This window comes from Lactuca sativa, chromosome 1, assembly GCF_002870075.4.
Source record: "Lactuca sativa cultivar Salinas chromosome 1, Lsat_Salinas_v11, whole genome shotgun sequence".
NCBI lineage: Eukaryota > Viridiplantae > Streptophyta > Magnoliopsida > Asterales > Asteraceae > Lactuca > Lactuca sativa.
The window spans coordinates 18,645,620-18,659,837 of record NC_056623.2 but is presented as its reverse complement, the minus strand read 5'-3'; the positions used below and the strand labels follow the sequence as shown (position 1 = coordinate 18,659,837).

Sequence of the window (14,218 nt, the reverse complement as noted above, 5' to 3'; positions counted from 1 at the left end):
AGGGGTCTCTCTCTCTCTCTCTCTCTCTCTCTCTCCATGAAGCTTAAGTGGAGACCACCAAGAAATCGAACACACACATTTTACAGTTCACAATTACAATTGTAGGATGATTTTGGGCTCAACCATTATCATATCCATATTTTATTTGTCAATGACTATGAATCTTCAGTAAACTTGATTATACGGCACCCAAGCACATCGCACATCTGAAAACCTAGAAACACCACCACTCATTGGCGCCGTAAAAAACCAACCACCATCACAGAAAGAACCCACCACCACCCGCCACTACCGCCACAACCATGGCTGCCACTGAATCTGAATGATTTGGTCAACAATTGAGTCAGATTGATATCTGTAGATATAGGAAAGAACACAACACCGAGAACGATGATTCCTTCGACTCGATCGGGCCGGAAAAAACAAAGATGCCAGGAAGCGTATGCACCATTGATTAAAGCACATATACCTGTTATGTTCGAAATCAAATTGCCAGTAAGAAGAAAGGGGGTGGAGTTAATTTAGCATGGTCGCTAATTTAACAATTATACCACACTAGAAACGTAAGGGGCTAAGCCAAAGAATTGGGAAATTTTGATGATTAAGTATGAGAAAACATAATGAAGGAGTATGAGGGTTATAAGCGTCCATTCAAGAACAATATAAACGAGAACCAGAGTGATATTGTTTTTGTTGTTATGCATCAATAGCAAAGTTGTTTGCAACCATGGCAGGTTTTGTTGCTACAGGGTGTTCCTGCTACACCGTGTTCCTGCGTGTATTTACAAGGTAAAAAAAACATAAAATGTTTAAATCGGAAGAAATGATGAAAAGGATATCTCCTTGAAAAATCAAGGGAATTAATCATTCCATTCCTTACCTTACCTGAGAGAGGGAGGGGGAGAAGTGACGATAGGTGTCGGCGACAAAGTGCAGATCAACGATGATGAAGGTCTGGAAATGGTGGGCGATGCAGGTCCGACTATAATGATGATAGAAATCGTTTGTGCTTCTCATTTCTTGAACCAAAGCTAATGTTCATTTAGGGTGAGTGGTTAATCATGTGGACCAATGTGTGTGGTTTTAGTGTGTGCTTGTAGTTGTCAGGTTATGGGTACACAGAGAGAGAGAGAGAGAGAGAGAGAGAGAGAGAGAGAGAGAGAGAGAGAGAGAGAGAGAGAGAGAGAGAGAGAGAGAGAGAGAGAGAGAGAGAGAGAGAGAGAGAGAGAAGAGAGAGAGAGAGAGAGAGAGAGAGAGAGAGAGAGGACCCCTTTTTATTTATTAATTATTAAAATACATATATTAGAATTAGATTAAAAAAATGAAAGAAAAATAAAAAATAAATAATCCAAGGGTATTACAGTCATTTTACTATTCAGAGGGACTAAAAACGTAACGAAACTTCTTTAAAAGGACCATCAATCCAAAAACGTTATGGTTTAGACTAAAATCCCAAAAAAAATTACATCCCGACTATTTTTGCAATTTTGTCTTTCATTTACGGAACAAGTTGAGGACTAGTTGGTCCAAATCTTTCCACGAACTTCCACCTTCTCCGACAGCTTCCTTCGCGGCTATGGCGAACTCTGTCACTCTTTTTCTTTCCACTCTTGTTTCCTCACTCACCAATTTCCTAAATAGTCGTGCCAACTCACCTGAATCAGGAACGGTATCAGCTCCTTCATATGCTTTGAGACCGACTTTCATCTGGTGCAACAGCATCGCATTGGAGAAGTTATCAGCGCTCATCGGCCATGTCAGCATTAAAACTCCGGCCATCAACGCTTCCATGATTGAATTCCAACCACAATGAGTCAATAATGCAACCACAGCACCATGATTAAGTATCGCCACCTGCGGAACCCAACCTCTGACAACAACTCCCCTGTCGACCACCCGATCTTCGAATCCGTCTGGAATCTTCCCGTAGGCTCCGGCAGCATGTCCTCCGGTGGGTTCCTTCACTGCCCATACGAACTTGACACCGCTTCTCTCTAACCCGACTGCTATTTCCTCCATCTGCTTGTTGGTCAACACAAACTGACTTCCGAAACTTAGGAACACCACCGTGTGAGCAGCACATTTATCGAGCCATGAAAGTACGTCACTAGAGCTTGAACTAGAACCACCTCTTTTGGTAGTATTCTTGCTAGAAGGAAGTAAAGGTCCAACGGAGAACACACGATCATGGCCAGATTCCGCCTTTATGTGATCGAAGTATATCTGATCCAACTCCCTAAACGAGTTGATAATGACTCCCCAACTCGCCATATTGGCACGTAACCCATCTTTGACGAACTCCGTAGTTGGGTCTCCTTCTACGTAGCTCCGGTACACCGGGGACACCTGCCACCATGGGAAGGTTGGGCAGTTGGGGATGTTTGGAAATGAAATCAGAGTGTTGACGTTTGTTGGGTCATCTCTTTTGGGGAGGAAACGCCACAGGGAGTTGATCACAGACAGACCCAAAGCACCGGTGGGAGAAAACACGTAACGGTGGATGCCGAGCTGGCATGCGAGGTTATGCGTCCACCCCAAAAACAAATCGGAGACGATGGCTACTGGCGGAGAAGGGTGGTTGCGGAACCATTCAAGTATGGGGTTGTAGAGATCGCCTAGGGCGACCATCATGTCGTTGAAGGCAGAAAATGGAAGGTCGGAAGCATTCTCGACGCCGGAAGGAATGGAAGGGTGGTATGGGAAGGGTAGGACGAGGCTTTTTATGGTGGTTGGATGAGCGGAGAGAAGAGGGGTTAACTGTGGAACGTTTTTGGGAGTGACGAGTATGGTGATGGATAAACCTCGGGTGGCTAATTGGTGGGTGAGATCAAGGAGAGCAAGCATGTGTCCCTGTGCAGGGTATGGGAATACCAGGACGTGGGCGCCGGTGCCGGAAACTTCCATGGTCAGCGGCGGCGAGCTGTTCGCCAAGGTAGGTCGGGTGGTCTCTGTCCTCCTTGTACATTTATCAAAACTTTTGTCATAATTAAAGAAAATGGGTTGGTAATGAGCACTGATCTTGGCACTACAATGTGGCAAACATTATAAAATCAAATAAAATTTTCAGGCAAAATATAAAAATTGTATTTGGAGCGTTGAATGTTTCAACGTTAATTTTTTATGTGATATGCTTATATTAAGTTAAAGCCAGATTATTAGTAAATTATTTTATATTTTGGAAAGACAGCGTTGAATGTATCAACCTCGACTTTATGTAACTTTGTTTAGACTTTACAACATACACGTATAAATAAGAAAATGTAATGTATGGTATTTATTTGACTACACATTTTCTATTGACCATTATCCAAAAAATGTATAATCTTATTTCTTTTGGCATCTTATAGGCTAGAGCACCTCCAATAAATCATATATCACGTAATAATTTGCATAGTTTTATGTTTTGACTAATTTTTTATTTTTTTCATCGCATCTCTATTAGTTTTATGACTTTATCTAACAAAATAATCATATTAATTTAAATCAGTTTTAATCGTCGACTATTTTTAAAACTTTTTATGAAAGTAACAATTCCCTCCACTTGAGCTCTGTGAATCAGAGAATTCCCTCCTCTAGAACCAGATTATCTATGTTAATATTCTTAATCACAACTATTTTGATTTTGATCGTCGATTTCGGATTCTATAACCCATCTTTCATTGAATATTTTTTAAACCATATTTGGGTCCTCATATACTTCTCTTTTCCAACAAGAACTACAGAAATTAGCACCCAATTTGTCATATCTAGAGTTATTCTATTTAGTTTTTGTTTTGTTAGATCAATCTAACCGTAAAGATCTTATCACTAAAGTTAGGTTCAAATATTTGTCACATTTATTGTTTATTAGAATAAAAATTTAATAAAAATTAAATTATTATTTAATTAAATAAAGATAAATATTAAATGATTTTCATAATTATATGTATATTAAATGATATCCATAATTATAATTTTTTTTATGGAAACTAATTAAATTAATTATTAATATCAACAATCATATTTTTTTAGAATGAATTTGCATATAGTTTTTCTTGTATGAGTTTGTATTTTGTTTCATGACTCATTCACTCAAAATGCAACAAAGTTGACTAAAACATGAAGAATGAGAATGCATTATAGTAGAATGAAAGTTTATTCTAAAAGAATGAGAATATATTTTAACAAAATGAGAGTGTATTTTAGTAGAATACACTCTCGTTCTTCATATTCAAGGCAAATTTGTTGTATTTTAAGTGAGTGAGTCCAAAAAACAAAACACAAACTCATACATGAAAACCTAGATACAAATTCATTATGAAAGAATGTTATTGCTGACATTAATGACGAATTTAATTAGTTTCCATAAAAAAGAGAATTATAATTATAGATATAATTTAATATACATACAATTATGGAAATCATTAATATATATTTATTTAATTAAATAATTATTTAATTTTATAAAATTCTTATTTGTGTATTTTAACACACAATATATATAAAAAACACATGAACCAAGCCCCTTACCCTTACCATAAGTTCTCCCAAATTTGCTGATAAATTAAGGTTTTTATGTTTATGGGTGTCATCGTGATCAGTTAGTCGATTTTTGGTTTCTAGGTTTTAATCTAAAAAATTATATAGTTATCTAGTCTTGGTGGGTTTCATTTTGAGTTTGGTGGGGATGTTTATTGCTTACCGGTCCCAAATCTGCCACACGAATGGATTATTAGAGGGAGTATTTTGGGATTGTCGAATGGTTTGGTGGGGAGTTTTGGACTACAGAAAATGCACGAGAGTTTTCATCTGCTGTAAAAGGAGAGACACTCGAAGGTACTTTTTTTAACTTCTTTGATATAAAAATAACACCAGTTGATTCATTTTGATTTGATATTGTTTTCCAGACACAATAAGAACAGTTGAAGGGTATTCAAACATAATTGTGATGAAGCCTTTTGAAAGTGGTGATGCTAAAAAGGTAGCCATGACAGCTCACATTCTTGTTATTAATGTTGGTTAGGTATATATACACACTTTATTCTTTTGTTCTTCACTACAAGAAAAAGTCGAAATAACTACGGAAAAATTCCGTAGCTAAAACATGATATTTGTAGTGACAAAGAACATGGTTTGACATGCGGAATTAAAGCTTGCACAATTGAACATGGTGATTTGGGTGATCAAGAGATGAATTGATTGTATATGGTGTTACAAAAAGGATCTAGATCTAGACTACATAAATAACACACACTTACACACTCACTTTTACATCTCTCAAGCACACCTCTACAAGTGGTATGAACCCACCTTATATAGAGGTGTTTACATGTCTCTCGCTCACTCTCACTGACACATGTGTCAAAAGGCAAATACTCCACATGCAAGTGGGTTTTACAAAAGTCAAACATTTACAAAGTCAATCATGAATAACCTTGCACCCCAACATTCTCCCCCTCAAAGTTAGGAATGAATGACCCACTTCAATTCTTCCAAAGTCGAGCAACTACGCGGTTCGAGCCTCAAAGGTGACACATGTTGAAACGAACTTCAGTCTTCAATTCTTCCACGATTCTTCAATTTGGGCTCTAGGATGTGAGACCATACAATCCGAGCAGCAACGAATGATTAATTCCAAGTAATCACCCAAAAGTTGCGCATAAAAACACACCCTAAAAATCTTCAATAAAACCAAACCCATTTCAAATACATCACCTCCGAACTTCCAATTGTATCATCTCGTAAGCTTCAAAACTTCAAGATCACTTCGGTCTTCAAATCCGCGTAATATGAAAAATTCAAGTTCGAATTTCCATATAAAACTTCTCCCCCTTTTTATAATCGAAATTTGATTATAAAACTCCAAGGAAAAAGAACATGCTCTATTTGGAATTTTTCGTGTCAAAACTCCCCCTTAACATGTGGCATAAACTTTGTGCTTCAATCCGGAAAATCCAAAAAATATTCAATTTTTAGCTTCGTTCACGGATCGCCTTTGACAAAATTTCTCAAAAATGGGTAGAAATTGTCAATTTCAAAATTCTGCAGTGACCCGTTGCGCCAAAACAGTCAAATATGCGAAACACACCCCATTTGCGAAACAGGGTAGAATGTGTAAATTCACACAAACTGCAGGGACTAGAAATGAAAATTCTGCAATTTCTTAGCTTTTATTACCCATTTGCGAAGTTGTGTATTTTCTGCCAACTTTTCGAGAAACTGCAGGTGTGCGAAATGAAAATTTTGCATTTTTGTCATTATGACCCCATTGCAAAAGTGGGTCAAAAATTTTCACTTCTTTGAAAGTTCAGGGATGCAAATCGACATAATCTGTTTCTTCTCCACTTTGCTTCCAGATGCGAACTCTCCAAAACATCACAAATTGCGAATGATGACTTCTTGTTTGACTTCCAAATTGGTACTAGATACGAACGACCCATATCACAACCTTATATGCGAACGTTCTTGACCATGTATGGGAACTCATGTTTGACCAAAGCACATTATGCGAACCCGGTTTTGATATTCACTGCCTTTGCTACAAAAATTTTCGCATTGATTTCATTCACTCATATGTGAAAATCCAAACCACCAACAATTTACTGTTCGTTCCCAAATCATCGACCATACAGGAAAACAAGTATTCGCACATCGATTCTTCAATTCCTTTCGTTGCAGTCGACCTTGAACATTCAATTTTTCGTGCATACAGATTCCAAATACTTTCAAAATCCATAAACATCAAAATCTTCGCTTTTTGAGTTTCATTCCAATGCATCAACAACAAACATTCGCTTTTTCATCACAAATCGTCGAACATAACCAACATAAGGAAATCAAAATCAACTTCCTTTAATCCTTATCTTCGCATAATCGATTCCAATATCTACTTAGACTTCGCATCGACCATCTGTTCGTCAATGGATCCAAGTTTCCATCGATTCCAATCCTTCCATCAACAAACGAAATCAAAAACTTTCGCACATCGACCCAAGAACAAAAATCTTCGAAATCAGATTCCCTACTGTTCGTTCTCAAAGCATCCAAACCTTGACCCTTCGCACATTCACTTAGATCAAGCATCTAATTTCCCAGACTTCGCTTTAATCATTCAAACCACAATATCCAAAATCGACTTAGAATCCTGGACATCGATCTCAGCTGTAACGATTCGATTTTCATTCCAAATCCAAAACCCAAGTATCGAACAACATTCATCTACTGTGTTCAACATCAAGAACATAGAATCAACCAATTTTCGAAATTAACTCTCAAATTGATCTTGATTTCGACACACACAGCCTCAAAACAACTTGTATCTATCGATTTCATCTACCAATTCATCACACAATCATCGACTTTGACTTTTTATGAAATTGACTTTTCGAAATCAAAGTGCAAGAAACACGAAATCAAAGATTCCAATACCTAATTTCAGATCAAAACAAGTTCAACCAATTGTTCTTCATCCTATTGAAGTGTTCTTGGTCAATATTCATCGTAATCAAAGAACTAATATGACGATTTCTACACTTCAACAAGAACACAATCGGTTTTATAACAGATCAAATCACATAAACTCGAATCACAAGTCGAGATTTAGAAACAAATTTCAATCGAATAACATCATCGTCGAATCAAGAACGAGATTAATCGATTTGCAAGAACGACCAGAATAAGCCAATATACAAGAAGTCGGATGTTGCGTATGTTGAACAGATGTACAACCAATCAATGCGAATGGTAAAAAGAACGAGACATTGATATGTATATGAAACTGATTTGGATGAATCTTTGGGCTCAATTAAACAAATATCGGATTAAAACAAATATGAATGGGCCGATTATGAACAGTATCACATTAATGATTGGGCTTATGAATTGAACGACTAACAGTAAAGAAATCTTGATTTGGATTTGGCCTTTTTCAATTGAATAATATGAAAAGTAATAGGATCACAATATTATGGGATTAATATCAAGAATGAACAATAACCGAATGATATTTAGGCTTGAAATTTGATCGTATGAACAGTAACGATTCAAGACGATCATAAAATGAATTTTGATCTTAAATCTCAATTCAAAAGAACACTTGCAATTTGAAAATCAAATCAAACAAACAAATAAGATTGGATCAGGCTTATCAACGAAAAAATTATTGGATCACAACAAATGGTTTTTTCAAGAAAAAATTTGATCCAACGAGTCAAAATGATCACAAATCAAAAAAGCAACGCACGAATTCAATGAAATTAAGAGAGATCATAGAGAGAGACTCACCAAAATTGCTCAAATTGCGACAAAAGTTGCCAAACCGAGAATCGTTCTTCAAAAATCACCTTGATCTTGAAGACCTGCTCTGATACCAATTGTAGTGACAAAGAACATGGTTTGGCATGCGGAACTAAACTTGCACAATTGAACATGGTGATTTGGGTGATCAAGAGATGAATTGACTGTATATGGTGTTACAAAAAGGATCTAGATCTAGACTACATAAATAACATACACTTACACACTCACTTTTACATCTCTCAAGCACACGTCTACAAGTGGTAGGAACCCACCTTATATAGAGGTGTTTACATGTCTCTCTCTCACTCTCACTAACACATGTGTCAAAAGGCAAATACTCCACATGCAAGTGGGTTTTACAAAAGTTAAAAATTTGCAAAGTCAATCATGAATAACGTTGCACCCCAACAATATTCCGTAGTTGAAATCGATTAGCGACAGAATTTGCTACGGATCCATTCTGTAGGCAAATTCTTCGTTAGTAAAGGTTCGTTACGGAATCCGTAGCACCGTCGCAACGGAATTTACAATGGATTTATTTCGTAGAAAACTTGCTATGGACTATATCCGTAGCAACGTCGTAGCAAATTAACTATAATTTATTTCCGTAGCATGTCCTTAGTGAATTAACTACGCCCCAATTCGTAGTAAATCTGTCGCAAATTAACTAAAAACTAAATTCGTAGCTAGTTTCTGTAGCAAATCCACTATGGGTAGTGGCGTAGCTAGTACTCCGTAGTAAATTTACTATGACTTAATTTTGTTACAAATTAACTACAAACTAGCCCCGTAGCTAATTTTCGTAGCAAATCAAGTATGAGTAATATTGTAGCAAACATTCCATAGTGAATTTACTACGATGTATCAAATATGTTGTAGTAAATTTACCACAACCTACTTCTGTTGCAGAAAAATGTGACGGAATACGTTTCATAGCAACATCCATAACAATTCAACTACAAAAATGTGACATAATTAATTAAAGTAAATACAAAAATGACTTGACTTTTTCCAAAGAAAATTAATAACAAAATCAACATTATGAAATTGCATTAAACGGTAAAAGAAATTACATAAACTCTTAATAAAAACATAGTTTATCATCAAATAAAATTTCACATTGTCCAAAACACCAATCAAATCCCCTATTATAATAAAAGAGTACTAACTTGACACGTGTCTTTTCCTTAAGGCCTCCCCAAAATTATTTTCCCTCTCAATTTCCTTGAAAATTAAATTACAAAATTACCCTTCTCTTAATTCGTTTTTATTTGGCTAGCCTTATAATCTGCATAAAGATCCTTCATTTTGAATCACTTTAATTTAGCAACTAATTGATATATATATATATATATATATATATATATATATATATATATATATATATATATATATATATATATATATATATATATATATATATATATATATATATAGTTGAACTTGAAACGATCCATAATCTCTTCAATCTTTCTTCTCTATTTTTCTCTCTTAAACCCTAATATTGGCTTATATTAATACTGTAATGAGTCTGTCTTTCTATTCTCAAAATATTTCACTCGAAACTCTCGTTCTCACAATGGCTTCAAGTTTCAATATAAAGGTATTCATCCATCATCTTCCAGTTTTGCTTTTTGGTGATGGGAATCGATTGTTCTTTTTCCTCAATAATTGTTTTGATGGTGTTTCGAAATAAGGTAGATTTTTTGAATCGTGAATACAATTTTCTCAGCTATATCTATATCAACAGACTGTAAGGTCTTAAAATTAGGACTTGGTGGCTCGATAATCAAGTGATAATGATGGAATCTTCTACCGGTAAACCATATGTTCTCATCAATTTTAATCCTTTTGTTTGGTACTTTTAGGATTTTTTTTTAAGAAATATGGAAAAACGGTTGTGAAGGTTCTCAAACTAATCATGAAGAAGAACATGGTAAAGTCTTCTTAGTTTTTGTTTTTATTTGTTTGAATATGAAGTTTTAAGATTCTAATTTGAGATTTGCTTTGATTGCTTGGTAGTGTTTTATACTTTTGATTAGCTATAAAAGTGTTGGTTAGTATGATATTTTTAGCGGGCTTCTGGAAAATTTGTTTTTTTTGACAAAACTACAAAAATGGTTCTTGTAGTATGCATTTTTTTGCGGTTTTAGTCCAAATTTCAACTTTTTTGGATTAGTGGTCATTTTGGACTAGTTTGTATGTGAAAATGGTCCCTGTGAAAATTGAAATGACTATAATACCCTTGGGATATTTATTTTTCATTTTCTTTCATTATTTTAAAATCTAATACTATTTATTTAATTATTTTAACAATTAAAAAATAATAAAGGATCTCTCTCTCTCTCTCTCTCTTTACTGCCTATACGAAACCATTTCCCAATTCATCTTCTCCAACCAAAGAACATGATTGCAGCCCCAAAACATTAATTATGTTCATAAAACAAAAGTGATGAAGGCCTCAATCAAATTGATTAGATAAATCCAAGATTTTTAACTGGGTACTACTCATGGATAGTACTTTAACTCCACAAACCAACTTCTGGTTCTTAACAACAAACCCCTTGTAGCTTTGAATTCGAAGGCAAAATCAGATCTTGGTTATGCACAGATAACGAAGGTAAAATGGAGTCCTCACAAAGTAGCCTAACAACAATAACACCAGTAGACGACATCAGAGGAGGTATAATCGAAATCAGAGACCAGCTCTTCCTCATCCAAGACTGTTAATCGATCAAAAAGGAAAACGAAAATAATGAGGGGAAAATTGGACATACAGGGGTCGCAAGAGGTGACAGGGCTGGTCAGGGGCGACCGAAGGAAGCAACAGTTGATGACGATGGTGGTTCACAACTGCGGAAACGATGGTGGCAGGAGCTACTCCGGCGGCTTCTGCTGCTTTGTTTTATCGTTTTTTCCGGTGAGCTCAATGAGAGGGAGGGTAGGGAAGAATGAGGGTTGTATACGGTGGTGATTTTTAATCGAGAGAGAGAGAAAGAGAGAGAGAGAGAGAGAGAGAGAGAGAGAGAGAGAGAGAGATGTATAAGGTGGGTATCGGTGGTGGTGGGTCACGACTCTAGGTGGTGTTGGGTGGTGTCTGGTGGTCACAACAACCGCAATGGAGGTGGTGATTGGGTATAAGAAGAAGACATAAAATTTTCATAAGTTAGACAAAATTGTTGTTTACTCCATATGCAAATAGAGAGAGAAAGAGAGAGAGAGACATTTTATTATTAATAAAACATTAAATTAAATAGAAAAAATATAAAAAATATATATCAAGAGGGCAATTTAGTCATTTCGATTTTCACAGGGACCATTTTTACATACAAACTAGTCCAAAAGGACCACCAATCCAAAAAAGTCGGGGTTTGGACTAAAACCCAAAAAAATGCATATCACAAGGACTATTTTTGCAATTTTGTATTTTTTTTTTATAGTTTGCAAAGCCGAGCCAATTTTGTGCACATTTTTGATTCATTGTACCCCCTCCCCTTTTTTTTTCTCATTCCTCCTCAAGGAATGAAAACGACCCATTATACCCTTGATCTATTTGTTTTAAATTCACAAATATTACAACAAAATCATTTGAATCCAATAGTTGAAGTATATTGGTTTCATTGATTTCAATAGTAAAAGGCAGTCGAATTATCGAAATTGTCATCATTAACGTGTTCATAGTTGAAGCGCTCAACAAGAATTTAAAGCGGATATCAATAACAATTTATTTGTTATGATATTTCAGCATTCCATTTAATATCATTTGCACAAGCTTGGTTTTCTGAACAAATTTTTAAATTTACATGCACACTAAGTGTATGATAAAATGCCTGCATGAAGCATTTTCTTGAACAAATCTATAATTTTGTTGTTTATGTGCTCAAGGGACATGACATCTTAATAGAGTGCAACCTATTTTCATTTTTTAGATATCATAATACTAGGATCCAAAGAAACTATTTGATTCATTAATGTACCCACAAAGGGTTGACATATCGGTTCACATATCTAGGATACATATGTACCAGACCCCTTTTGGTTGTAAGACCAAAAGAAGATTTGGAAAAGTTGAACATTTTATAGCGAACTGTTGGTTGATCAAAGAGATCAACTTTGAGTTGTTAGATGTTTTCGGTAAAAGCAAACAAATCACTGGTTTGAGAAAGCAATAGAAAGAACTGATTTTCGTAACTTGTATCATTATAAGATGTTGAGGACATAAACCACCAAAAATGCACTTATAGCATGTGAAAATACTTTTTTTTTTCTATTATTTCATTAATTACATGCGAAGTTTATGAGATGAGTCTTAACTTGTATCATTATAAGGTGTTATTTTATGTTTTTGACTAAGACGCTTACATGTGTGTGGTGGCTTGTGTTTTTTTCTATTATTTCATTAATTATTTGCTCTTATAACTTCTAAGTAAATTTAAACTTGATGCTACTTGGAAAAACTGTTTTATGTCTTGGGTTTTAACCAACCAACCAATAGGCAATGACATCATGTGTGCAAAACTCTTCTTTGATTCAATTCTAAATTTTAAGGTTGTGTTGTCTCTCTTAATAGTAATCAAAAAATAACATTCACTTTTCTTACCTTAGTCCTCTATTTCTACAGAATTTTGGAATCTATGCATTCATTGCTAAATGTGAATTAAGATGTTTTTCTTCATTTATCATATGCATCAATAGTGTTTTTCTTTTTAAACCATGGTTTCCACGGGTTTAAACCTAATTAATCTAATAGTCAAACTCAACTAGAAATCCTAAACATGCAATCAATAAAAAATATATCACTAATTATTTGTGCTTCTCATATCATTGACCATGTTTTTCACATCACCCAACTCCATCCTTTGTTTATGTATGGTTTCCTCTAGTTTCTGGATCTTTGAATAGAGATGATGATTTTCCGAACTAGTATCTAGTGAAATGCATATTTGTGAAGAGTTTTCAAGAAAAATGGACTTGTCATATGATCCAAACCCATAAACTTTTTTCTTGCAATCATGTCCTCCAACAACAACTTGCTTTCAAGAACCTCCTCTCCTAGTAGTGCCAAATCAACACGTCGAGACACAAACAAATCCTACAATGTTATAGTTGCATTAGTATATATTTTATACAATATTTTTTTAAGTTCCTATTATAAAATAAATTAAAAATAAACATACATGAACTTTAGCTTTTTCAACTTGAAACATCTTTTCGTCATGATCCTATTATAAAATAAATTAAAAATTAAAAATAAACTTACATGAACAAAATAAACGTCTTAGTAATAAGATGCTAAAAAAATATTAACTGGTAAAAGACACTTATCGAATCTCAATCCTAAGTCGAAAGTGTAGCTTAATATAGTTGAAAAGACGATTGAATGGATTGAAATTATTTAAATGATAAAAATACCCTTAATATAGAATACATTTGACTTCAATTTGATGTTTTTTGAAGTATTTAACTTGTTGCTTCATTTATGGAAAATTGATTGGAACCCAGAACTCATGGGCTAAACCCATAACCTATGATCAGTGTATGGGTTGAACTCAAGAAACCGAAAAATTGTCCAAACCCACCTCAAAACCCGAGAAACTGAACCGACCAGAAATCGATCCTATTAGGTTCTAAAAAACAAGAAAGCGGTTGGGTTGGGTTTGGGACCAAAACCGACCCATGCACAACTCTATTTTCTATTAAGAGGTTCAGTCGTGGTCCAATGCGCATCGGAACGCACAACAATGGATCGAACAAACGGGATGTGACCAGCCCCCACCAAACTATTTCTAAGATTTTGGCGGTTCTTGTTTACCTCAAATGCAAAGTGGTTGCTACTAAAGTCTGGACTCACAATTTAAGAAATGCGTCAATCTTAAATATTAGAGGTGGGAACGGTTTCGGTTTATGGGTTTTTTGGTTTCCTTGAATCGGTTTCCTAGAT

At 35.1% G+C, this 14,218-nt stretch overlaps 1 protein-coding gene across 1 annotated transcript; it reads right to left on the bottom strand.

Moving 5' to 3' along the window:
- Nucleotides 1-1,382: 1,382 nt before the first annotated feature.
- LOC111915686 (UDP-glycosyltransferase 89B2) lies at nt 1,383-3,088 on the bottom strand. The gene has a single exon (XM_023911317.3). The coding sequence runs from the start codon at nt 2,902-2,904 to the stop codon at nt 1,495-1,497; it is 1,410 nt and encodes a 469-aa protein (XP_023767085.1). The 5' UTR covers nt 2,905-3,088; the 3' UTR covers nt 1,383-1,494.
- Nucleotides 3,089-14,218: the final 11,130 nt, after the last annotated feature.

Bases quoted from the DNA above. Each gene is read 5' to 3' on its own strand.
- LOC111915686 (XM_023911317.3), bottom strand. From the start codon at position 2,904: ATGGAAGTTTCCGGCACCGGCGCCCACGTCCTGGTATTCCCATACCCT.